At 43.4% G+C, this 23,869-nt stretch overlaps 1 protein-coding gene across 5 annotated transcripts in view; it reads left to right on the forward strand.

Annotated features, from left to right (window-relative positions):
• The window catches only part of LOC106575641 (histone deacetylase 4), an 81,455-nt gene that overhangs the window by 2,886 nt on the left and 54,700 nt on the right, over positions 1-23,869 (forward strand). For 4 of the 5 annotated variants that reach the window (XM_045697927.1, XM_045697928.1, XM_045697925.1 and 1 more), the window contains exon 3: positions 18,731-18,799. The exons of the other annotated variant lie outside the window; for it this stretch is intronic. Coding sequence is in view for 2 of the 4 variants with exons in the window: in XM_045697925.1 (XP_045553881.1) it covers positions 18,731-18,799 (69 nt within the window). In the remaining 2 variants the exon portion in view is untranslated. The remainder of the gene's footprint in view (positions 1-18,730; positions 18,800-23,869) is intronic. 5 annotated transcript variants of the gene reach the window in all.

Raw genomic sequence — 23,869 nt, forward strand, 5'->3', positions numbered from 1 at the left:
AGTTGATGCCTGGATTAGTTAGCCTCAACAATTAGTTTTAAATCCAGTCTAATGCTTGTTGGAGATTCTCCATCCTTTTCTCTGTGAATATAGTGTGATACCAACCCTTTCTTTTTCTCTCTCCATTCTTCTTTCACTTTAAACTCAACTACTGTAGATGTGTGTGTGCCTGTGTGTGATTGTACACATGTCTATGATCTGCATGGGCATTGAGTCCATTATGAGCTTACTTCCAGCTGCTTTTTTTACCTCAGTTTATTTTAGTAAATACTTAACTTTTTTTCTTAACTGCATTGTTGGTTAAGGGCTTGTAAGTAAGCATTTCACTGTAATGTCTACACCTGTTGTATTGCGCTCTTGTGACAAATAACATTTGATTTGATCAAACACACAAGCGTTTGCTCGTACCTACCATAACTGCTCCTTTTTGTCGATCATTAGTGGAATTGCAGGCTCTTCAGTTTAAATATTATACTTCCTCTAAATCTTTTCTAAGAACCCCCCCCAATCTCTCTACAAGTTGGGCTATAGGCTAGTTCTCAGGAATAGGATCAGCCAGATAGTTGGTTCACTGTGCAGTCTGTATGAGTGTATATCTGAAAACAAATATGACTGTTTGCATAGAAGTGATTATCTGCTCGCAGAGCTTAGCTTATTAGCTGTTGACATCTGCTCAACATTGCACTTGCACTAACGCACACAGGCTACACTAGCCTAGTTTTATTGAAAGATGCTTAGTGCTACATTCGGGAAAAAAAGAGTTAACAATATGCACATCTACTTAGCCTGGCCTGGTGACCATCAGCTGATGCAGACGGTGACGAGTGACACAGAGATCCATTTGTGTGTCCTCACACATTAAAAGTCAGTCCATACCCATTCAACAACGTGATTTGTGGATCCTCGCTAGACTAGAGCTACTAATACACATGGTGAGCACACCTTCTTCACACAGCTGAATATGACATGTAGGCCTCTGAAATGGATCTGCAGGCCTCTGAAATGGATCTGCAGGCCTCTGAAATGGATCTGCAGGCCTCTGAAATGGATCTGCAGGCCTAGTGTAAACAGTGGGGTTACCAGGTATTTCAGACTGTTGCTGCAGGTTTTCCCACATAAAAAACTGCCCAGTGTTTCTCTGCCAGGACCTGTCAGTATTCTCCGTCACGCCCCTGTGGTTTTCCCATGATCCTCGGCGGCGGCCCCTCTGTGGTTGTGGTCACTGGCCAGACAGGCACGCTTATCATCAGTTCCCATGGCGATGCAGTGCCTGTCAGTTTAGCTGCGGTAGATAAGAGACCTGCCTGCCCACAATCACAACTCTGTGTGGGTGTCACTCCCTTAGCGCTCTAGCTGTCCCATTGGTTTTCTCTTCCTCCATTCTTCCATTTGTTAGGAAGAACATATCTGAAATTTTTGTCTTCTAATGATTTACTTTGACAAAAGTCTGAATACTCGTCATACACAAAGCAAGCATGCACGCGCATTCGGGAAACATAGGCCCTAAGCCTTTCAAACTCAACTCTGGACCTCGAAGCTAGTTCCACTGCATATTGTCATTGTTTCCCTCTAATCTGGTACCGATTTGTACCCCTGCCCTAGCCCTTACATCCTCTGTTGTTCCTAGGTTTTAGAGCTTCCTCGTGGAACAGTTGGATGCCTGCAGTGCAGAGATTGCTTAACCATCTACTGAACGTAATGTCTAAGCACACAGACTAATGTTGTTTTTGCGGTCGTGAAGAGATCTTGAACGAGTATCCCACCGGGCCTCATAAATAGGCTTAATATTTCAGCAGAGTAGGAAGCAGCACATTGATAGTGTTGGGAAATGATAGCGGTGGGCTCTAGCCGGCAAGGTTTTACGTTGTCCCACTCAGTGATTCTAAGGGTTTCCTGGAACCACCGCAAACATGTTTACCATAGCTAGCGCTGGCCCAGCACTGAGTCATGACACACACACTGTTCCATTCACAGCAGAGGCACGGTCGGTAAGTGATTTTGCAGTGTTTTTTTTTAGCTTGATCTTTAACTGGGAAAGATGTCGTTTTTTGAGCCAATACATCTTTGGCCCAGCAGATGACAAGTGAAGCTGGTCCAGTGTATTCACGTTGACAAAGGACTTTAACCTACTGTAATTCAATTCTCTCCTATCTCTGTTTCTATGGGGGTTTTATGTGGTTGAACCAGTGAACTCAACATGCTACTCCTTGTCCTGTTGATGTGGGTTCGGAGAGGAAATGGTTTCTAGTATTATACAACTTTAAGGTGCTGATTGGCTCTCTGATAAAAGGCATATGGTGAACAGCAGCACACCTGGTTGTGGCTTACTGCTTCAGATCAGAGTAGACTGGTCTAGGCTACAGAGGGTTTGATCTTCATGTTCTCTTCTTCCTCAGAGAATAAGTGGTGAAACGAGTAGACTGACTGTGTGTGTCTAAATGTGAGCTTGTGTGTGTGCACGTGAGTGTGTGTGTTCACAAGAGCGAGTGTGCATGTGTGATGGCGGAACACTGTTTTTGTCTCCTTACCCTCCTGTCATCCCCTCTGTCCATTATGAAGATCTCTCTCCTCCCACCACACACTATCCAATCCAACTAGAGGTGAAGGGGTTAAACCACACACTATCCAATCCAACTAGAGGTGAAGGGGTTAAACCACACACTATCCAATCCAACTAGAGGTGAAGGGGTAAACCACACACTATCCAATCCAACTAGAGGTGAAGGGGTTAAACCACACACTATCCAATCCAACTAGAGGTGAAGGGGTAAACCACACACTATCCAATCCAACTAGAGGTGAAGGGGTTAAACCACACACTATCCAATCCAACTAGAGGTGAAGGGGTTAAACCACACACTATCCAATCCAACTAGAGGTGAAGGGGTTAAACCACACACTATCCAATCCAACTAGAGGTGAAGGGGTTAAACCACACACTATCCAATCCAACTAGAGGTGAAGGGGTTAAACCACACACTATCCAATCCAACTAGAGGTGAAGGGGTTAAACCACACACTATCCAATCCAACTAGAGGTGAAGGGGTTAAACCACACACTATCCAATCCAACTAGAGGTGAAGGGGTTAAACCACACACTAGCCAATCCAACTAGAGGTGAAGGGGTTAAACCACACACTAGCCAATCCAACTAGAGGTGAAGGGGTTAAACCACACACTATCCAATCCAACTAGAGGTGAAGGGGTTAAACCACACACTATCCAATCCAACTAGAGGTGAAGGGGTTAAACCACACACTATCCAATCCAACTAGAGGTGAAGGGGTTAAACCACACACTATCCAATCCAACTAGAGGTGAAGGGGTAAACCACACACTAGCCAATCCAACTAGAGGTGAAGGGGTTAAACCACACACTATCCAATCCAACTAGAGGTGAAGGGGTTAAACCACACACTAGCCAATCCAACTAGAGGTGAAGGGGTAAACCACACACTAGCCAATCCAACTAGAGGTGAAGGGGTAAACCACACACTATCCAATCCAACTAGAGGTGAAGGGGTTAAACCACACACTATCCAATCCAACTAGAGGTGAAGGGGTTAAACCACACACTATCCAATCCAACTAGAGGTGAAGGGGTAAACCACACACTAGCCAATCCAACTAGAGGTGAAGGGGTAAACCACACACTAGCCAATCCAACTAGAGGTGAAGGGGTTAAACCACACACTATCCAATCCAACTAGAGGTGAAGGGGTTAAACCACACACTATCCAATCCAACTAGAGGTGAAGGGGTTAAACCACACACTATCCAATCCAACTAGAGGTGAAGGGGTTAAACCACACACTATCCAATCCAACTAGAGGTGAAGGGGTTAAACCACACACTATCCAATCCAACTAGAGGTGAAGGGGTTAAACCACACACTATCCAATCCAACTAGAGGTGAAGGGGTTAAACCACACACTATCCAATCCAACTAGAGGTGAAGGGGTAAACCACACACTATCCAATCCAACTAGAGGTGAAGGGGTTAAACCACACACTATCCAATCCAACTAGAGGTGAAGGGGTTAAAATGTCTCCCACTCTGCACATGAGAGAGCCCATGGATAAGTGAATGGCTATTTATAGCAACACGTGAGTGAATGCATGGTGAACAACCAACCATTGTTGCTGGTTTCTGTGTGTGTGTGTTTGTGTGTTTTCTGCATGATGGAGCAGTTGTCAGTGGCTGCTGTCATGTGCTGCAGAGCAGACCTATAAATGGAACAACAAGAACACTGAACACAAGGCTACATGACAAAAACACTCTTCTGTTAGCAACTGTTGTCAATGCAACTCATCAGCTTTCAATAGCATGGACTGTGGAGGAGAGATGGTTGTCTCTCTGTCAAACACCTGTAGACGCATCTCTTTGTAATCAGTGTGAGCCCAGGTGTGTTGGATGTTAGTGTTAATGGCACCTCGTCTGCCCTTGAGAGGTGGAGACAGAATATCTATATGTAGAATAACATGTTACACTGTTGACAGGGTGATGTGGTTGGGTGAGGTCATTCAGTCCCGGGAGAGGGGTGTGGGTTGGGACAGACAGAGGGCCCTGCTGTGCTCAGACAGGTGGTATAGTCTGGGATGTAGCTGAGGAATGGCCGGGCCAGCATCTCAGAAACGGAACCATTGTTACATTGTGTGCGTGCGTGTGCATTTGTACGTACTGGTAAGTGTCCAAACAGATCTTTTTCTGTCAAAATGCACATCTTCAGCTTCTCTTGCCACATGTCCTCATTGCATCCAATGACCATTGACAATAACTTCTGACAGACCTTCCAGCCTGGCAGATTGTCCTCTCCCTCACCAAGACTTGGCTTAGGCCTGGTCCACTCTAGCCTACCCCAGCCCAACACATCCAGGACCAGGGTTATGTCCTGGCTGGGTGAAACCGTCCTGCACCCTACCATCCAACCTGACTGTCCAGAGTAAGGCTCCACTGAGCGTCCCGTCCCCCTTAAACACCCCATTATGGGCTCCATACTGGGGCCTTGTCCCTCTGCCTGTTCCTCAGCTCTGTTTTTAATTGGCATTAGGCTAGAGACAGCGGCGGGGGAAAGGAGATAATGAGAGGAAAGAGTCTCTGTGTGCCCGAGCCGCCCGACTCCTTTATGTCCCTAACTCCACACAGAGAGAAACTGGATACAGGGTGTACTGCCAGCCGCAATTACAGTTTACACAGACGAAAGCAAACCTATTCTGGCTTTTGACACGGCCTGTCATTGTTTGTCTCCGAGGGACAGGCAAGGGGAGGAGGACAACGATATCAAGTTAAAGTCTGGGATGGGAGCGGAATGGATGGATGGATGACTGGATGGATGGCTGGATGGATGAATGGATGGCTGGCTGGCTGGATGGATGAATTGCTGGCTGACTGGATGAATGCCTGGATGGCTGGCTGGCTGTGGATGGATGGATGACTGGCTGGATGGATGACTGGCTGGATGGATGAATGCCTGGATGGCTGGATGGATGGATGGATGGATGGATGGATGGATGGATGGATGGATGGATGGATGGATGACTGGCTGGATGGATGACTGGCTGGATGGATGACTGGCTGGATGGATGCGCGATTGGTTGAAGTGCTAACTTTTTTTTTTATTGCTGATTTCTTTGTTCATTGTCGGATATCTCTTATAAGTCAGGCTGACATGAAGCTAGGAGGTTCTTAGCGGCATTGCAACTCTCGTGCCTCTTGAGTTCTGGTGGTTCTGAAAGTGTGAGGTTAATGATGGGCTTATTTACTAGGCAGCTTCACTTCTCTGATCATCAAACCAAAGTTGGTCTTTTCAAACCAAGCCTAGCGTGTAGAGTTAGACCCAGTCTTCCAAGGCCACACATTTGTTCACTTTTCTCCTCAATTAATATTGCTCATTTTCCTTAAATCATTCATATGCATTGCATATAGGTCACATGTTATCTAACCATGCTATGCCATGTCAAATGGCTTCTGTGATGCTGGGGAACAGAGAGATACATGCCTACTACTCCACTCATTACCGTCCCAATGTTTCTCTCCTCTTCCTCCCAGTGTGAACGGGAACCTAAAGGTCGTCTCTGTTCACAGAGCGGGTCTCTCTTAATGACAGGACGTCAGAGCCTGCCCCAGAAGTCAGGGGTCGCTGATTGTGGGCTTGTTGCTATGACGTCAGATGCTGACCCCAGGAAGTGAATGGGGTGGCCCTAGAGGAAGTGTCTCCTAAGGAGAGGCCTGTCTGGTTGATGGTATTGTTCCTCTGTGTGTGATTTCTCCATGGTACACACAGCGGGGAGGGGAAGTGCAACCAGTGTAATGAGACAGGAGCATCCTTCCTGACTGTGTGTGTGTGTGTGTGTGTGTGTGTGTGTGTGTGTGTGTGTGTGTGTGTGTGTGTGTGTGTGTGTGTGTGTGGGAGAGTGATTTACTAATGAGTGTGGAGTGCATGAACGTGGACTGCAAATGTGTACATGAGGACTAGGGCTGTGATGATACCAGTATTGCGAACAGATCAAACTCTTTGGTCTTTTAATAACTGCTGTATGTAAATCATTGTGTGCTGTAGCTTGGAAAATGTGACTCTTGATGACAACACAATGTTTGTTTACAACATTTGTGCTGTTTTTCTAAAGAAGTGAAATCTGCTTTGTATTTTGTTTCCTGGCCACGATACTACCGAGTATCGCCATACTGGTACCGTCCTGGTCCTAATGAGTACCAACTTATTGTAAAACACACATCCCATAGCAGTCGATTTTCCCATGGGAAGAAACACAACAGTGGACAGTGTGGCTGTGGCCTCCTTTCATGTGTGAGCCGTTTGGTCTAGTAAGACTACAAAACTAACAGTTTGGTCTAGTAAGACTACAAAACTAACAGTTTGGTCTAGTAAGACTACAAAACTAACAGTTTGGTCTAGTAAGACTACAAAACTAACAGTTTGGTCTAGTAAGACTACAAAACTAACAGTTTGGTCTAGTAAGACTACAAAACTAACAGTTTGGTCTAGTAAGACTACAAAACTAACAGTTTGGTCTAGTAAGACTACAAAACTAACAGTTTGGTCTAGTAAGACTACAGAACTAACAGTTTGGTCTAGTTAGAGACTACAGAACTAACAGTTTGGTCTAGTTAGAGACTACAGCACTAACAGTTTGGTCTAGTTAGAGACTACAGCACTAACAGTTTGGTCTAGTTAGAGACTACAGCACTAAGAGTTTGGTCTAGTTAGAGACTACAGCACTAAGAGTTTGGTCTAGTTAGAGACTACAGCACTAAGAGTTTGGTCTAGTTAGAGACTACAGCACTAAGAGTTTGGTCTAGTTAGAGACTACAGCACTAAGAGTTTGGTCTAGTTAGAGACTACAGCACTAAGAGTTTGGTCTAGTTAGAGACTACAGCACTAAGAGTTTGGTCTAGTTAGAGACTACAGCACTAAGAGTTTGGTCTAGTTAGAGACTACAGCACTAAGAGTTTGGTCTAGTTAGAGACTACAGCACTAAGAGTTTGGTCTAGTTAGAGACTACAGCACTAAGAGTTTGGTCTAGTTAGAGACTACAGCACTAAGAGTTTGGTCTAGTTAGAGACTACAGCACTAAGAGTTTGGTCTAGTTAGAGACTACAGCACTAAGAGTTTGGTCTAGTTAGAGACTACAGCACTAAGAGTTTGGTCTAGTTAGAGACTACAGCACTAAGAGTTTGGTCTAGTTAGAGACTACAGCACTAAGAGTTTGGTCTAGTTAGAGACTACAGCACTAAGAGTTTGGTCTAGTTAGAGACTACAGAACTAAGAGTTTGGTCTAGTTAGAGACTACAGCACTAACAGTTTGGTCTAGTTAGAGACTACAGAACTAACAGTTTGGTCTAGTTAGAGACTACAGCACTAACAGTTTGGTCTAGTTAGAGACTACAGCACTAACAGTTTGGTCTAGTAAGACTACAGAACTAACAGTTTGGTCTAGTTAGACTACAGAACTAACCCATGCGCGCGCACGCATGCGCACGCACGCCCAAGAGCACGCACGCCCATGCGCGCACACCCATACGCGTGCACGCACGCGCCCACACCCCCATGCACACATGTGTTCATATTTTTTCTGCACAGCATGGAGATGTAGTGCTTTTGATGTGGAAGGTCTTGATGAACAGTTGATTTCATGAATCAGGAGTGTTAGTGCTTTGCTGGAACAAAAGCCTGCACACCCTGTCAGGTTCTCAGGACTAGTGTTGAAGAACAGTCATCACCTCCAGACCGACAGCCTGACCAGAGCGCCCTCTTGAGGTGCAGTAGTGAAGCCCCTGGTTCAGGCCTGGAAGGGAGGCGGTGTGGAGGTTTGTTCCTTTACCTTCATCTCCCTCCCTCCACTTGTAGTGTGTGTGTCTGTCTCAGGTATCAGCAGTGGTTTCCAGTGAGAGTCTCTCTGTGTGTCTAACTACAGCCCACAGAGTGAGACTAAGCCAGCTAGTATAACCCTAAGTCTCTGTACCATTACAGGCTGCAGACAGACACAAGTGTCGTCATTACCTGAACCTCAGCACACAGCCATGCAAAACAGGCCCTTCACTCTCGTAGTGATGCTAACAATTCTACATGGTCGACCTGTAACATAGTCGCATATATATACATACATACATACATACATACATACATACATACATACATACATACATACATACATACATACATACATACATACATACACACATACACACATACACACATACACACATACACACATACATACACACACCTCATTTCCATAGCGAAGTCCGGCTGCAGGGAGCTGGATCATTTGGGTGTGATTTGCGGAGATATCATCTGACATTGGTTTGCATGTGTCTGTGTGTATTAGCAGTGTGTCTGTGTGTATTAACTGTGTGTATTAGCAGTGTGTCTGTGGGTATTAGCAGTGTGTCTGTGTGTATTAACTGTGTGTATTAACTGTGTGTATTAGCAGTGTGTCTGTGTGTATTAACTGTGTGTATTAGCAGTGTGTCTGTGTGTATTAACTGTGTGTATTAGCAGTGTGTCTGTGTGTATTAACTGTGTGTATTAGCAGTGTGTCTGTGTGTATTAGCAGTGTATTAACTGTGTGTATTAGCAGTGTGTCTGTGTGTATTAACTGTGTGTATTAGCAGTGTGTCTGTGTGTATTAACTGTGTGTATTAGCAGTGTGTCTGTGTGTATTAACTGTGTGTATTAGCAGTGTGTCTGTGTGTATTAACTGTGTGTATTAGCAGTGTGTCTGTGTGTATTAACTGTGTGTATTAGCAGTGTGTCTGTGTGTATTAACTGTGTGTATTAGCAGTGTGTCTGTGTGTATTAACTGTGTGTATTAGCAGTGTGTCTGTGTGTATTAACTGTGTGTATTAGCAGTGTGTCTGTGGGTATTAGCAGTGTGTTTGTGTGTATTAACTGTGTGTATTAGCAGTGTGTCTGTGTGTATTAACTGTGTGTATTAGCAGTGTGTCTGTGGGTATTAGCAGTGTGTCTGTGTGTATTAACTGTGTGTATTAGCAGTGTGTCTGTGGGTATTAGCAGTGTGTCTGTGGGTATTAAAGGTGTGTGTCTGTGTGTATTAAAGGTGTGTGTCTGTGTGTATTAGCAGTGTGTCTGTGTGTATTAACTGTGTGTATTAGCAGTGTGTCTGTGTGTATTAACTGTGTGTATTAGCAGTGTGTCTGTGTGTATTAACTGTGTGTATTAGCAGTGTGTCTGTGTGTATTAACTGTGTGTATTAGCAGTGTGTCTGTGGGTATTAGCAGTGTGTCTGTGGGTATTAACTGTGTGTATTAGCAGTGTGTCTGTGGGTATTAGCAGTGTGTCTGTGTGTATTAACTGTGTGTATTAGCAGTGTGTCTGTGGGTATTAGCAGTGTGTCTGTGGGTATTAGCAGTGTGTCTGTGTGTATTAACTGTGTGTATTAGCAGTGTGTCTGTGTGTATTAACTGTGTATTAGCAGTGTGTCTGTGGGTATTAGCAGTGTGTCTGTGGGTATTAGCAGTGTGTCTGTGGGTATTAGCAGTGTGTCTGTGGGTATTAGCAGTGTGTCTGTGGGTATTAAAGGTGTGTGTCTGTGGGTATTAAAGGTGTGTGTCTGTGTGTATTAAAGGTGTGTGTCTGTGTGTATTAGCAGTGTGTCTGTGTGTATTAACGGTGTGTGTCTGTGTGTATTAACGGTGTGTGTCTGTGTGTATTAACGGTGTGTGTATTAACGGTGTGTGTATTAACGGTGTGTGTATTAACGGTGTGTGTATTAAAGGTGTGTGCCTGTGTGTATTAACGGTGTGTGTGCCTGTGTGTATTAACGGTGTGTGTGCCTGTGTGTATTAACGGTGTGTGTGCCTGTGTATTAACGGTGTGTGCCTGTGTGTATTAACGGGGTGTGTGTATTATCGGGGTGTGTCTGTGTATATTAACGGGGTGTGTCTGTGTGTATTAACGGGGTGTGTCTGTGTGTATTAACGGTGTGTCTATTAACCGTGTGTATGTTAACGGTGTGTGTATTAACGGTGTGTGTATTAACGGTGTGTGTATTAACGGTGTGTGTATTAACGGTGTGTGTATTAACGGTGTGTGTATTAACGGGGTGTGTATTAACGGGGTGTGTATTAACGGGGTGTGTCTGTGTGTATTAACGGGGTGTGTCTGTGTGTATTAACGGGGTGTGTCTGTGTGTATTAACGGGGTGTGTCTGTGTGTATTAACGGGGTGTGTCTGTGTGTATTAACGGGGTGTGTCTGTGTGTATTAACGGGGTGTGTCTGTGTGTATTAACGGTGTGTCTATTAACCGTGTGTGTATTAACGGTGTGTGTCTGTGTATTAACGGTGTGTGTCTGTGTGTATTAACGGTCTGTGTGTATTAACGGTCTGTGTGTATTAACGGTGTGTGTGTATTAACGGGGTGTGTCTGTGTGTATTAACGGGGTGTGTCTGTGTGTATTAACGGTGTGTGTCTGTGTGTATTAAAGGGGTGTGTATTAAAGGGGTGTGTATATATTAACGGTGTGTATATATTAACGGTGTGTATATATTAACTTTGTGTATATTAACGGTGTGTGTCTGTGTGTATTAACGGTGTGTGTCTGTGTGTATTAAAGGGGTGTGTATATATTAACGGTGTGTGTATATATTAACGGTGTGTATATATTAACTTTGTGTATATTAACGGTGTGTGTCTGTGTGTATTAACGGTGTGTGTCTGTGTGTATTAACGGTGTGTCTATTAACCGTGTGTATATTAACAGTGTGTGTCTGTGTATTAACGGTGTGTATATTAAGTGTGTGTCTGTGTGTATTAACGGTGTGTATATTAAGTGTGTGTCTGTGTGTATTAACGGTGTGTGTCTGTGTGTATTAATGGTGTGTGTCTGTGTGTATTAACGGTGTGTGTATTAACGGTGTGTGTATTAACGGTGTGTGTATTAACGGTGTGTGTCTGTGTGTATTAACGGTGTGTGTATTAACCGTGTGTATATTAACAGTGTGTGTCTGTGTGTATTAACGGTGTGTATATTAACAGTGTGTGTCTGTGTGTATTAACGGTGTGTGTCTGTGTGTATTAACGGTGTGTGTCTGTGTGTATTAACGGTGTGTGTCTGTGTGTATTAACGGTGTGTGTCTGTGTGTATTAACGGTGTGTGTCTGTGTGTATTAACGGTGTGTGTCTGTGTGTATTAACGGTGTGTGTCTGTGTGTATTAACGGTGTGTATATTAAGTGTGTGTCTGTGTGTATTAACGGTGTGTGTCTGTGTGTATTAACGGTGTGTGTCTGTGTGTATTAACGGTGTGTGTCTGTGTGTATTAACGGTGTGTTTCTGTGTGTATTAACGGTGTGTGTCTGTGTGTATTAACGGTGTATGTCTGTGTGTGTTTGTGTGTATTAACGGTGTGTATATTAACAGTGTGTGTCTGTGTGTATTAACGGTGTGTATATTAACAGTGTGTGTCTGTGTGTATTAACGGTGTGTGTCTGTGTGTATTAACGGTGTGTGTCTGTGTGTATTAACGGTGTGTCTATTAACCGTGTGTATATTAACGGTGTGTGTCTGTGTATTAACGGTGTGTGTCTGTGTGTATTAAAGATGTGTGTCTGTGTATATTAACGGTGTGTATATATTAACGTGTGTGTCTGTGTATATTAACGGGTGTGTATATATTAACGGGTGTGTGTATATTAACGGGGTGTGTCTGTGTGTATATTAACGGGGTGTGTCTGTGTGTATATTACATACATACATACATACATACATACATACATACATACATACATACATACATACATACATACATACATACATACATAGACACATACATAGACACACACACACCTCATTTCCATAGCGAAGTCCGGCTGCAGGGAGCTGGATCATTTGGGTGTGATTTGCGGAGATATCATCTGACATTGGTTTGCATGTGTCTGTGTGTATTAACTGTGTGTATTAACTGTGTGTATTAGCAGTGTGTCTGTGTGTATTAACGGTGTGTGTCTGTGTGTATTAACGGTGTGTGTCTGTGTGTATTAACGGTGTGTGTGTCTGTGTGTATTAACGGTGTGTGTATTAACGGTGTGTGTATTAACGGTGTGTGTATTAACGGTGTGTGTATTAACGGTGTGTGTATTAAAGGTGTGTGTGCCTGTGTGTATTAAAGATGTGTGTGCCTGTGTGTATTAACGGTGTGTGCCTGTGTGTATTAACGGGGTGTGTGTATTAACGGGGTGTGTGTATTAACGGGGTGTGTGTATTATCGGGGTGTGTCTGTGTATATTAACGGGGTGTGTCTGTGTGTATTAACGGTGTGTCTATTAACCGTGTGTATGTTAACGGTGTGTGTATTAACGGTGTGTGTATTAACGGTGTGTGTCTGTGTGTATTAACGGGGTGTGTCTGTGTGTATTAACGGGGTGTGTCTGTGTGTATTAACGGTGTGTCTATTAACCGTGTGTATGTTAACAGTGTCTGTCTGTGTGTATTAACGGTGTGTGTATTAACGGTGTGTGTATTAACGGTGTGTGTATTAACGGTGTGTGTATTAACGGTGTGTGTATTAACGGTGTGTGTCTGTGTGTATTAACGGTCTGTGTGTATTAACGGTCTGTGTGTATTAACGGTCTGTGTGTATTAACGGTCTGTGTGTATTAACGGTCTGTGTGTGTGTGTGTGTGTTAACGGTGTGTGTGTGTTAACGGTGTGTGTGTATTAACGGGTTGTGTGTATTAACGGGGTGTGTGTATTAACGGGGTGTGTCTGTGTGTATTAACGGGGTGTGTATTAAAGGTGTGTGTCTGTGTGTATTAACGGTGTGTGTCTGTGTGTATTAAAGGGGTGTGTATATATTAACGGTGTGTATATATTAACGGTGTGTATATATTAACTTTTTGTATATTAACGGTGTGTGTCTGTGTGTATTAACGGTGTGTGTCTGTGTGTATTAACGGTGTGTCTATTAACCGTGTGTATATTAACAGTGTGTGTCTGTGTATTAACGGTGTGTATATTAAGTGTGTGTCTGTGTGTATTAACGGTGTGTGTCTGTGTATTAACGGTGTGTGTCTGTGTGTATTAACGGTGTGTGTATTAACGGTGTGTGTCTGTGTGTATTAACGGTGTGTGTCTGTGTGTATTAACGGTGTGTATATTAACAGTGTGTGTCTGTGTGTATTAACGGTGTGTGTCTGTGTGTATTAACGGTGTGTGTCTGTGTGTATTAACGGTGTGTGTCTGTGTGTATTAACGGTGTGTGTCTGTGTGTATTAACGGTGTGTGTCTGTGTGTATTAACGGTGTGTGTATTAACGGTGTGTGTCTGTGTGTATTAACGGTGTGTATATTAAGTGTGTGTCTGTGTGTATTAACGGTGTGTGTCTGTGTGTATTAACGGTGTGTTTCTGTGTGTATTAACGGTGTGTGTATTAACGGTGTATGTCTGTGTGTGTTTGTGTATTAACGGTGTGTATATTAACAGTGTGTGTCTGTGTGTATTAACGGTGTGTGTCTGTGTGTATTAATGGTGTGTCTATTAACCGTGTGTATATTAACGGTGTGTGTCTGTGTATTAACGGTGTGTGTCTGTGTGTATTAAAGATGTGTGTCTGTGTATATTAACGGTGTGTATATATTAACGGGTGTGTATATATTAACGGGTGTGTATATATTAACGGGTGTGTATATATTAACGGGTGTGTGTATATTAACGGGGTGTGTCTGTGTGTATATTAACGGGGTGTGTCTGTGTGTATATTACATACATACATACATACATACATACATACATACATACATACATACATACACACACACACCTCATTTCCATAGCGAAGTCCGGCTGCAGGGAGCTGGATCATTTGGGTGTGATTTGCGGAGATATCATCTGACATTGGTTTGCATGTGTCTGTGTGTATTAACTGTGTGTATTAGCAGTGTGTCTGTGTGTATTAACTGTGTGTATTAGCAGTGTGTCTGTGGGTATTAGCAGTGTGTCTGTGTGTATTAACTGTGTGTATTAGCAGTGTGTCTGTGTGTATTAACGGTGTGTGTGTGTGTGTATTAACGGGGTGTGTCTGTGTGTATTAACGGGGTGTGTCTGTGTATATTAACGGGGTGTGTCTGTGTATATTAACGGGGTGTGTCTGTGTGTATTAACGGTGTGTGTCTGTGTGTATTAACGGTGTGTGTCTGTGTGTATTAACGGTCTGTGTCTGTGTGTATTAACGGTGTGTGTATTAACGGTGTGTGTCTGTGTGTATTAACGGTGTGTGTCTGTGTGTATTAACGGTGTGTGTATTAACGGTGTGTGCCTGTGTGTATTAAAGGTGTGTGCCTGTGTGTATTAACGGTGTGTGCCTGTGTGTATTAACGGGGTGTGTGTATTAACGGGGTGTGTGTGTGTATTAACGGGGTGTGTCTGTGTGTATTAACGGGGTGTGTCTGTGTATATTAACGGGGTGTGTCTGTGTATATTAACGGGGTGTGTCTGTGTGTATTAACGGGGTGTGTCTGTGTGTATTAACGGTGTGTCTATTAACCGTGTGTATGTTAACAGTGTCTGTCTGTGTATTAACGGTGTGTGTATTAACGGTGTGTGTCTGTGTGTATTAACGGTGTGTGTGTATTAACGGTGTGTGTGTATTAACGGTGTGTGTGTGTATTAACGGTGTGTGTGTGTGTATTAACGGTGTGTGTGTGTGTGTATTAACGGTGTGTGTGTGTGTATTAACGGTGTGTGTGTGTGTATTAACGGGGTGTGTCTGTGTGTATTAACGGGGTGTGTCTGTGTGTATTAAAGGTGTGTGTATTAACGGTGTGTCTATTAACAGTGTGTCTGTGTGTATTAACGGTGTGTGTCTGTGTGTATTAAAGGGGTGTGTATATATTAACGGTGTGTATATATTAACGGTGTGTATATATTAACGGTGTGTATATATTAACTTTGTGTATATTAAAGGTGTGTGTCTGTGTGTATTAACGGTGTGTGTCTGTGTGTATTAACGGTGTGTGTCTGTGTGTATTAACGGTGTGTCTATTAACCGTGTGTATATTAACAGTGTGTGTCTGTGTGTATTAACGGTGTGTATATTAAGTGTGTGTCTGTGTGTATTAACGGTGTGTGTCTGTGTGTATTAACGGTGTGTGTCTGTGTGTATTAACGGTGTGTGTCTGTGTGTATTAACGGTGTGTGTCTGTGTGTATTAACGGTGTGTGTCTGTGTGTATTAACGGTGTGTGTCTGTGTGTATTAACGGTGTGTGTATTAACCGTGTGTATATTAACAGTGTGTGTCTGTGTGTATTAACGGTGTGTATATTAACAGTGTGTGTCTGTATGTATTAACGGTGTGTGTCTGTGTGTATTAACGGTGTGTCTATTAACCGTGTGTATATTAACAGTGTGTGTCTGTGTATTAACGGTGTGTATATTAACAGTGTGTGTCTGTGTGTATTAACGGTGTGTATATTAACAGTGTGTGTCTGTGTGTATTAACGGTGTGTGTCTGTGTGTATTAACGGTGTGTGTCTGTGTGTATTAACGGTGTGTGTCTGTGTGTATTAACGGTGTGTCTATTAACCGTGTGTATATTAACAGTGTGTGTCTGTGTCTATTAACGGTGTGTATATTAACAGTGTGTGTCTGTGTGTATTAACGGTGTGTATATTAACAGTGTGTGTCTGTGTGTATTAACGGTGTGTGTCTGTGTGTATTAACGGTGTGTGTCTGTGTGTATTAACGGTGTGTGTCTGTGTGTATTAACGGTGTGTGTCTGTGTGTATTAACGGTGTGTCTATTAACCGTGTGTATATTAACAGTGTGTGTCTGTGTGTATTAACGGTGTGTGTCTGTGTGTATTAACGGTGTGTGTCTGTGTGTATTAACGGTGTGTGTCTGTGTGTATTAACGGTGTGTGTCTGTGTGTATTAACGGTGTGTGTCTGTGTGTATTAACGGTGTGTCTATTAACCGTGTGTATATTAACAGTGTGTGTCTGTGTCTATTAACGGTGTGTATATTAACAGTGTGTGTCTGTGTGTATTAACGGTGTGTATATTAACAGTGTGTGTCTGTGTGTATTAACGGTGTGTGTCTGTGTGTATTAACGGTGTGTGTCTGTGTGTATTAACGGTGTGTGTCTGTGTGTATTAAAGGTGTGTGTCTGTGTGTATTAACGGTGTGTGTCTGTGTGTGTCTGTGTGTATTAACGGTGTGTATATTAACAGTGTGTGTCTGTGTGTATTAACGGTGTGTGTCTGTGTGTATTAACGGTGTGTGTCTGTGTGTATTAACGGTGTGTGTCTGTGTGTATTAACGGTGTGTCTATTAACCGTGTGTATATTAACGGTGTGTGTCTGTGTATTAAAGATGTGTGTCTGTGTGTATTAAAGATGTGTGTCTGTGTATATTAATGGTGTGTATATATTAACGGGTGTGTATATATTAACGGGTGTGTATATATTAACGGGTGTGTATATATTAACGGGGTGTGTCTGTGTGTATATATTAACGGGGTGTGTCTGTGTGTATATTAACGGGGTGTGTATTAAAGGTGTGTGTCTGTGTGTATTAAAGGTGTGTGTCTGTGTGTATTAACGGTGTGTGTATTAACCGTGTGTATATTAACAGTGTGTGTCTGTGTGTATTAACGGTGTGTGTCTGTGTGTATTAACGGTGTGTCTATTAACGGTCTGTGTATTAACGGTGTGTGTCTGTGTATTAACGGTGTGTGTCTGTGTGTATTAACGGTGTGTGTCTGTGTGTATTAACGGTGTGTGTCTGTGTGTAGTCCTATAAACAGTGGACGTCAATCTGGGTCATCTGTGAGGTAATGTGTGGGTCTGTTCTATCTATCTATATCTATCTATCTATCTATCTATCTATCTATCTACACGGACTGCTCACTGTAACTCTGAAGATAAAATACTCAACAAGGCTTTGATCACACATTGTTATTTGTCATAAAATGGTGTCTTTTGCACCATGTTTTGCCTCATCCTCCCTGATCTGCAAGGTGAAACAGACAGACCGCTCCTAAAGTTAGAGCTGAGAATATACGGCCCCCCACACACACACAGCCGATTGAGTTAGTAGTGCATGGTATAGCCCAAGGCCCGTAGCTAATTAAACCTCTGTGTGTGTCTGGTCCAGGGAGAGATCCAGAAATAGACCAAACACAGCAAGACGCTAGCCTGTTTTCCTGTTTCTTTCCCCCGAAGGGACCCCCACATTTTGTTTTCCACTCCTATCTGTTTTTAAAGCAATTAAAGAAAGCAAAGCATCTTCATGGTTTGATGCAACATTATGTACACCACTGCCAAGAGTGTGCGTGTCTGGACACCATACCTGTGTGTGTGTGAGAGAGAGAGAGGGGAGATGTGTTGTTGTCCTGCTCTGAGGTGTTTTGTGCTCCTGGTCATGTCATTATGCTCTCTAATCTCTAGTATCATAGCCTCTCCTTTCCCTGATTCTCTCCTTTCCCTGATTCTCTCCTTTCCCTGATTCTCTCCTTTCCCTGATTCTCTCCTTTCCCTGATTCTCTCCCTCCTTTTTTCTTGTTGATCATTTTCTCTTTAGCCCCTGTTCCCTCCCCCTCCTTTTCTCTTCATCTCAGCCCCTGCCCAGTTTCTCCTCCTCTCTCCCCCCTCCTCTCTCCCCCCTCCTCTCCTCTGTGGTGGTCTATTTATAGCCGTCTTCCCAGGGCTCGGCTGGTACAAAAGCCTTTTCATGTTGCCACTATAATTTCAGCCGCGGTGCCTACGTACACAGACGGGAGAGAGGCATGGGCACACAGCTAGGTGTGTGTGTGTGTGCGTGCTCGCTGTACCCAAAGGGAGTGTTATTTTTACCTTTCCCCTCCTCATTTTCTCTCCCACCCTCTCCCCTTCTCTCTCCATCCGATTTCTCCCACACTTGCTATGCTGAGCACAGCCAGTTTGAGCTGAGCCCAACAACCAGCCTACACACACACACTGTCTGATGAATGAACGGTGCCATGCCACTAAGCTTCCTTCAGGGCAGAGAACCCCTGGCATCTCAGCATGAGTTCCCAGCGTAGATTCTCTGCTATTTCCAGGCGATTCAGGCTCTCTGGGTCCATAGCGACGCGACGGTTGCTCCGTTAGGCTGCTTGCCTCGACGCCGCGGTGGCTCCCTCTCAGAGAGGTGTAGTTCGGTCGGTTGATTGCGGGAGGGTTGTCTCGATGTTGCGGACCATATTTGAAGCGGAGTTCTCTCCCTCTCCCACAGAAGGACTCCTGGGCAAGGAGCAGCAGCTGGATGTCCTGAAGACGTCTGCCCTCAACCACATCCCCACAGGTAGGAGACCAACACATTACCCGTCTGTCTTTCTTTCTGTGACTGAATGTCCACCGTTGTCTTTAGAATGTGTGTTTTTTTTAAGGTCTGTCTGTCACCAAAAGCTAAGATGAAAGCAATCCGGCTTTCTTGGAGGAGAAACGTTATGTGTACTAAAACTGATAAGAATGCTGAAGTAATTTCATTAAAAAAAACATTTGCGGGGTGTGACGTATAACTTCAAATTAAACCAAATCATTTACAATTATGACTACTGGTTTCAATTTAATTTGCAGCAAGTACTTTATGAATTTATTGTAACAAATTGCTAGCCAACTAGCCTGCTAACGTTAGCCCTACTAGCTTGCTAATGTTACATTAGCACTGGGTAAGTCAGACAGTTGCTATAATCACCTAGCTTACAGCTACATTAAAGTAAAGCAATGTTTTGGAAATAAATAACGTCATCTAACCAGTTATCAAATAATGTTACCTGTATATGCAGTTATCTAAGCCAGCCAACTAATGTTCATTATTTTAGCCTAGCTAGCCAACCACCACGGTCGACATAGCTAAGGAGTAAACCAGAGAACAACTAGTCACAGGCAGGAACCCACAGAACACAACAACAAGCGGAGACTTACCGATTGACGGCTGAGTGAGCTACAATAGTAAAAAAATAACCAAGGAGAGGCCTTCAGAGGGATAGTCAGATACACTATATATACAGTACCAGTCAAATGTTTGGACACACTCAAGTGTTTTATTTGATTTGGACTATTTTTCTACATTGTAGAATAATAGTGAAGACATCAAAACTATGAAATAACACATATGGAATCATGTAGTAACCAAAAAAGTGTTAAATCAAAATATATTTTAGATTCTTCAAAGTAGCCACCCTTGGCCTTGATGACAGCTTTTCACACTCTTGGTGTTCTCTCAACCAGCTTCACCTGGAATGCTTTTCCAACAGTCTTGAAGGAGTTCCCACATATGCTGAGCACTTGTTTGTTGTTTTTTCTTCACTCTGCAGTCCAACTCATCTCAATTTGGTTGAGGTCGGGTGATTGTGGAGGCCAGGTCATCTGATGCAGCACTTCATCACTCTCCATCTTGGTCAAATAGCCCTTACACAGGCTGGATGTGTGTTGGGTCATTGTCCTGTTGAAAAACAAATGATAGTCCCGTTAAGCCCAAACCAGATGGGATGGCGTATCGCTGCAAAATGCTGTGGTAGAGATGCTGGTTAAGTATGCCTTGATTTCTAAATAAATCAGTGTCACCAGCAAAGCACCATCACACCACCTCCATGCTTTACGGGGGGAACCACACATGCGGAGATCATCCGTTCACCTACTCTGAGTCTCACCAAAAATCTCAAAATTGGACTCATAAGACCAAAGGACAGATTTCCACCGGTCTAATGTCTATTGCTCATGTTTCTTGGCCCAAGCAAGTCTTTTCTTATTGGTGTCCTTTAGTAGTGTTTTCTTTGCAGCAATTCGACCATGAAGGACCGATTCACACAGTCTCCTCTGAACAGTTGATGTTGAGATATGTGTCTGTTACTTGAACTCTGTGAAGCATTTATTTGGGCTGCAATTCTGAGGCTGGTAACTCTGATAAAGAGTTACCTCTGCTGCAGAGGATAAGTTTGTCTTCCTTTCCTGTGGCGGTCCTCATCATTTTCATCACAGCGCTTGATGGTTTTTGCAACTGCACTTGAAGAAACGTTCAAAGTTCTTGAAATTGTCAGGCTTGACTGAGCTTTGTCTTAAAGTAATGATGAACTGTCTTTTCTCTTTGCTTATTTGAGCTGTTCTTGCCATAATATTTGCTTGGTCTTTTACCAAATAGAGCTATCTTCTGTATACCAACCCTACCTTTTCACAACACAACTGATTGTCTGAAATGCATTAAGAAGGAAAGAAATTCCACAAATGAACTTTTACCAAGGCACACCTGTTAATTGAAATGCATTCCAGGTGACTATGTTATGAAGCTGGTTGAGAGAATGCCAAGAGTTTGCAAAGCTGTCATCAAGGCAAAGGGTGGCTACTTTGAAGAATCTCAAATATAAAATATATTTTGATTTGTTTAATACGTTTATGTTTACTACATGATTCCATATGTGTTATTTCATCATTTTGATGTCTTCACTATTATTCAACAATGTAGAAATTAAGAAAAACCCTTGAATGAGTAGGTGTTTCCAAACCTTTGACGATACTGTACAAAAGTATGTGGACACCCCTTCAATTTAGTGAATTCGGCTATTTTAGTCACACCCATTGCTGACAGGTGTAGAAATAGTCTGTCCTCAGTTGCAACACTCACTACCGAGTTCAAAATTGCCTCTGGAAGCAACATCAGCACAGGAACTGTTCGTCAGAAGCTTCATGAAATGGGTTTCCATGGCCGAGCAGCCGCACACATGCCAAAGATCACCATGCACAATGCCAAGCTTCGGCTGGAGTGGTGTAAAGCTCGCTGCCATTGGATTCTGAGCAGTGAAAACATGTTCTCTGGAGTGATGAATCACGCTTCACCATCTGGCAGTCCGACGGAGAAATCTGGGTTTGGCGAATACCAGGAGAACGCTACCTGCCAGACTGCATAGTGTCTACTGTAAAGTTTGGTGGAGGAGGAATAATGACCTGGGGCTGTTTTCATGGTTCGGCTAGGCACCTTAGTTCCAGTAAAGGGAAACCTTAACACTACAGCATACAATGACATTCTAGACGTTTCTGTGCTTCCAACTTTGTGGCAACATTTTGTTGAAGGCCCTTTCCTGTTTCAGTATAACAATGCCTCCGTGCACAAAGTGAGGTCCGTACGGAAATGGTTTGTTGATCGGTGTTGGAGAACTTGACTGGCCTGCACAGAGCCCTGACCTCAACCCCATCGAACACCTTTGGTATGAATTGGAACACAGACTGCGAGCCAGGCCTAATCGCCCAACATAAGTGCCTGACTTCACTAATGTTCTTGTGTCTGAATGGAAACAAGTCCCCGCAGCAATGTTCCAACATCTAGTGGAAAGCCTTCCCAGAAGAGTGGAGGCTGTTATAGCAGGGGGGACCAATTCCATATTCATGCCAATGATTTTGGAATGAGATGTTCGACATGCAGGTGTCCATATACTTTTGGTCATGTAGTGTAGCTTATCCAATAGTGATATAGTGAGGTAAACCGGGTAAATTCTAAATGGATTTATCTCCAGCACTGCTGACACTCGCAGTGTACCAGTAGGTCGGTAGGAAGTAGATGTGCAGGCTTCACATTCACGCTCGGCACAGCACCTGGTTTCAGTCAGTCTCAACTCGAATCCTGCCATGGAAGTCCTCCGGGGAGAAATGAGCTCTGGATACAGTAGAGGTGCGCGCTGTTCCCATACTCCAATCTGTTCCCATCAACCAGACACACTGTTCCCATACTCCATCTGTTCACATCAACCAGACACACTGTTCCCATACTCCAATCTGTTCACGTCAACCAGACACACTGTTCCCATACTCCAATCTGTTCACGTCAACCAGACACACTGTTCCCATACTCCAATCTGTTCACGTCAACCAGACACACTGTTCCAACTTAAAATGTTGCTTCTCATTTTTGGGCCACAAATGAGTCGTAACCCCGTCCTTGTGGGTATTACTGCACGGCGCGTGTATTACTGCACGGCGCGTGTATTACTGCACGGCGCGTGTATTACTGCACTAGCTACAAATGACGGAAAACTACAACACTCGCTCGACTACCAAACGCACAGGAGACGAGGATTTCTATAGTTTCTTCTTCATGGATGTACATAGTAGCTTGCCAAGGAATGTAATACCATGCTAGCATGGCTAGTAGCTAACGTTAGCCAGCTGGAACTAGATAGGTAGCACCGGTTCTCCATATGACGTTGAGAAATAGTGCTTTGTGGGTAGTTCTGAAGATATCCGGAAATAAGTGAATAAATATGTGAAACCGCTAAAACATAACTATGTTTGTAGTTATAGGTAACCAGATCGTGACTACAACTAATTACTAAGTCTTTGACCACACTGTTGTTGCTTCCTACCCTTTTTTAATAGGGTGTTGGGCCAGAACAGCTTCAGTGCGCCTTGGCATAGATTCTACAAGTGGCTGAAACTCTGAGGGATGTGATATCATTCTTCCACAAGAAATTCCATCATTTGTTGTTTTGTTGATGTTGGTGGAAAACACTGCCACGTCCCGCTCCAGAATCTCCCATAAGTCTTAATTTCAAAGTCGCTGAGATCTCTTCTATCCATGGTAGCCAAAATAACGGGCAACTGGGCGGGCCTTTTTATACATGACCCAACGCATGATGGCATGTTAATTGCTTAATTAACTCAGGAATATTCAATAGACTTTATATCGTTTACTCAAGTGTTTCCTTTATTTTGGTAGTCTTGGTATTTAACACATAAATAAGCCATCTACCACTCCTTCACCCTGTTGCCGGGCAAAAAAGACATTTCTCTCCTTTCCTCCCGTACGGAACCATCTCTTTCTCCCTGTCTCCATCTCTCTCTCTGTCTCTCTGTCTATCTCTCTCTCTGTCTCTCTCAACACCATGTGTTCTTTATTCAGCTGCAGTGACACCATTAAATATTGAAATATCCCTTACTGACATCATAGAAGATATCTGGGGACGGTTGTCATGGAAACCGTGTACGTCTTGTACTGCCGCCCACAGACCGATACGGAGAACCCCATTCAATACTCTGACTCAATGGACCTCCTCTCATATGCTCTATGGGCACTTTTCTACATGTATTTCTTTGCGTTCCAGAATAACAAGGCAGTAAGAGTATACACCCGGCGGTGTGACTAGCCTGAATGGTACAACTGCCTAATTTTAACCACAGTCATGTCCCTGGTTAGCATTGTTTAGCCACTCATTGAAGCACGGTACATGTGGATGATGTCAGTCTCTAGGATAGGAGTGGTAATCTTGGCTCAGATCCCCCCCCCCCATCTGTCCATTCAATATTATCTAAAAGGCAAAACTGATCCTAGATCAGTTCCTGCTGTGAGACGCTTGACACATTAAGCCGCTGGTGTCCAGTCCCA

Source organism: Salmo salar, chromosome ssa16 (assembly GCF_905237065.1).
Source record: "Salmo salar chromosome ssa16, Ssal_v3.1, whole genome shotgun sequence".
NCBI classification, from domain to species: Eukaryota; Metazoa; Chordata; class Actinopteri; order Salmoniformes; family Salmonidae; genus Salmo; species Salmo salar.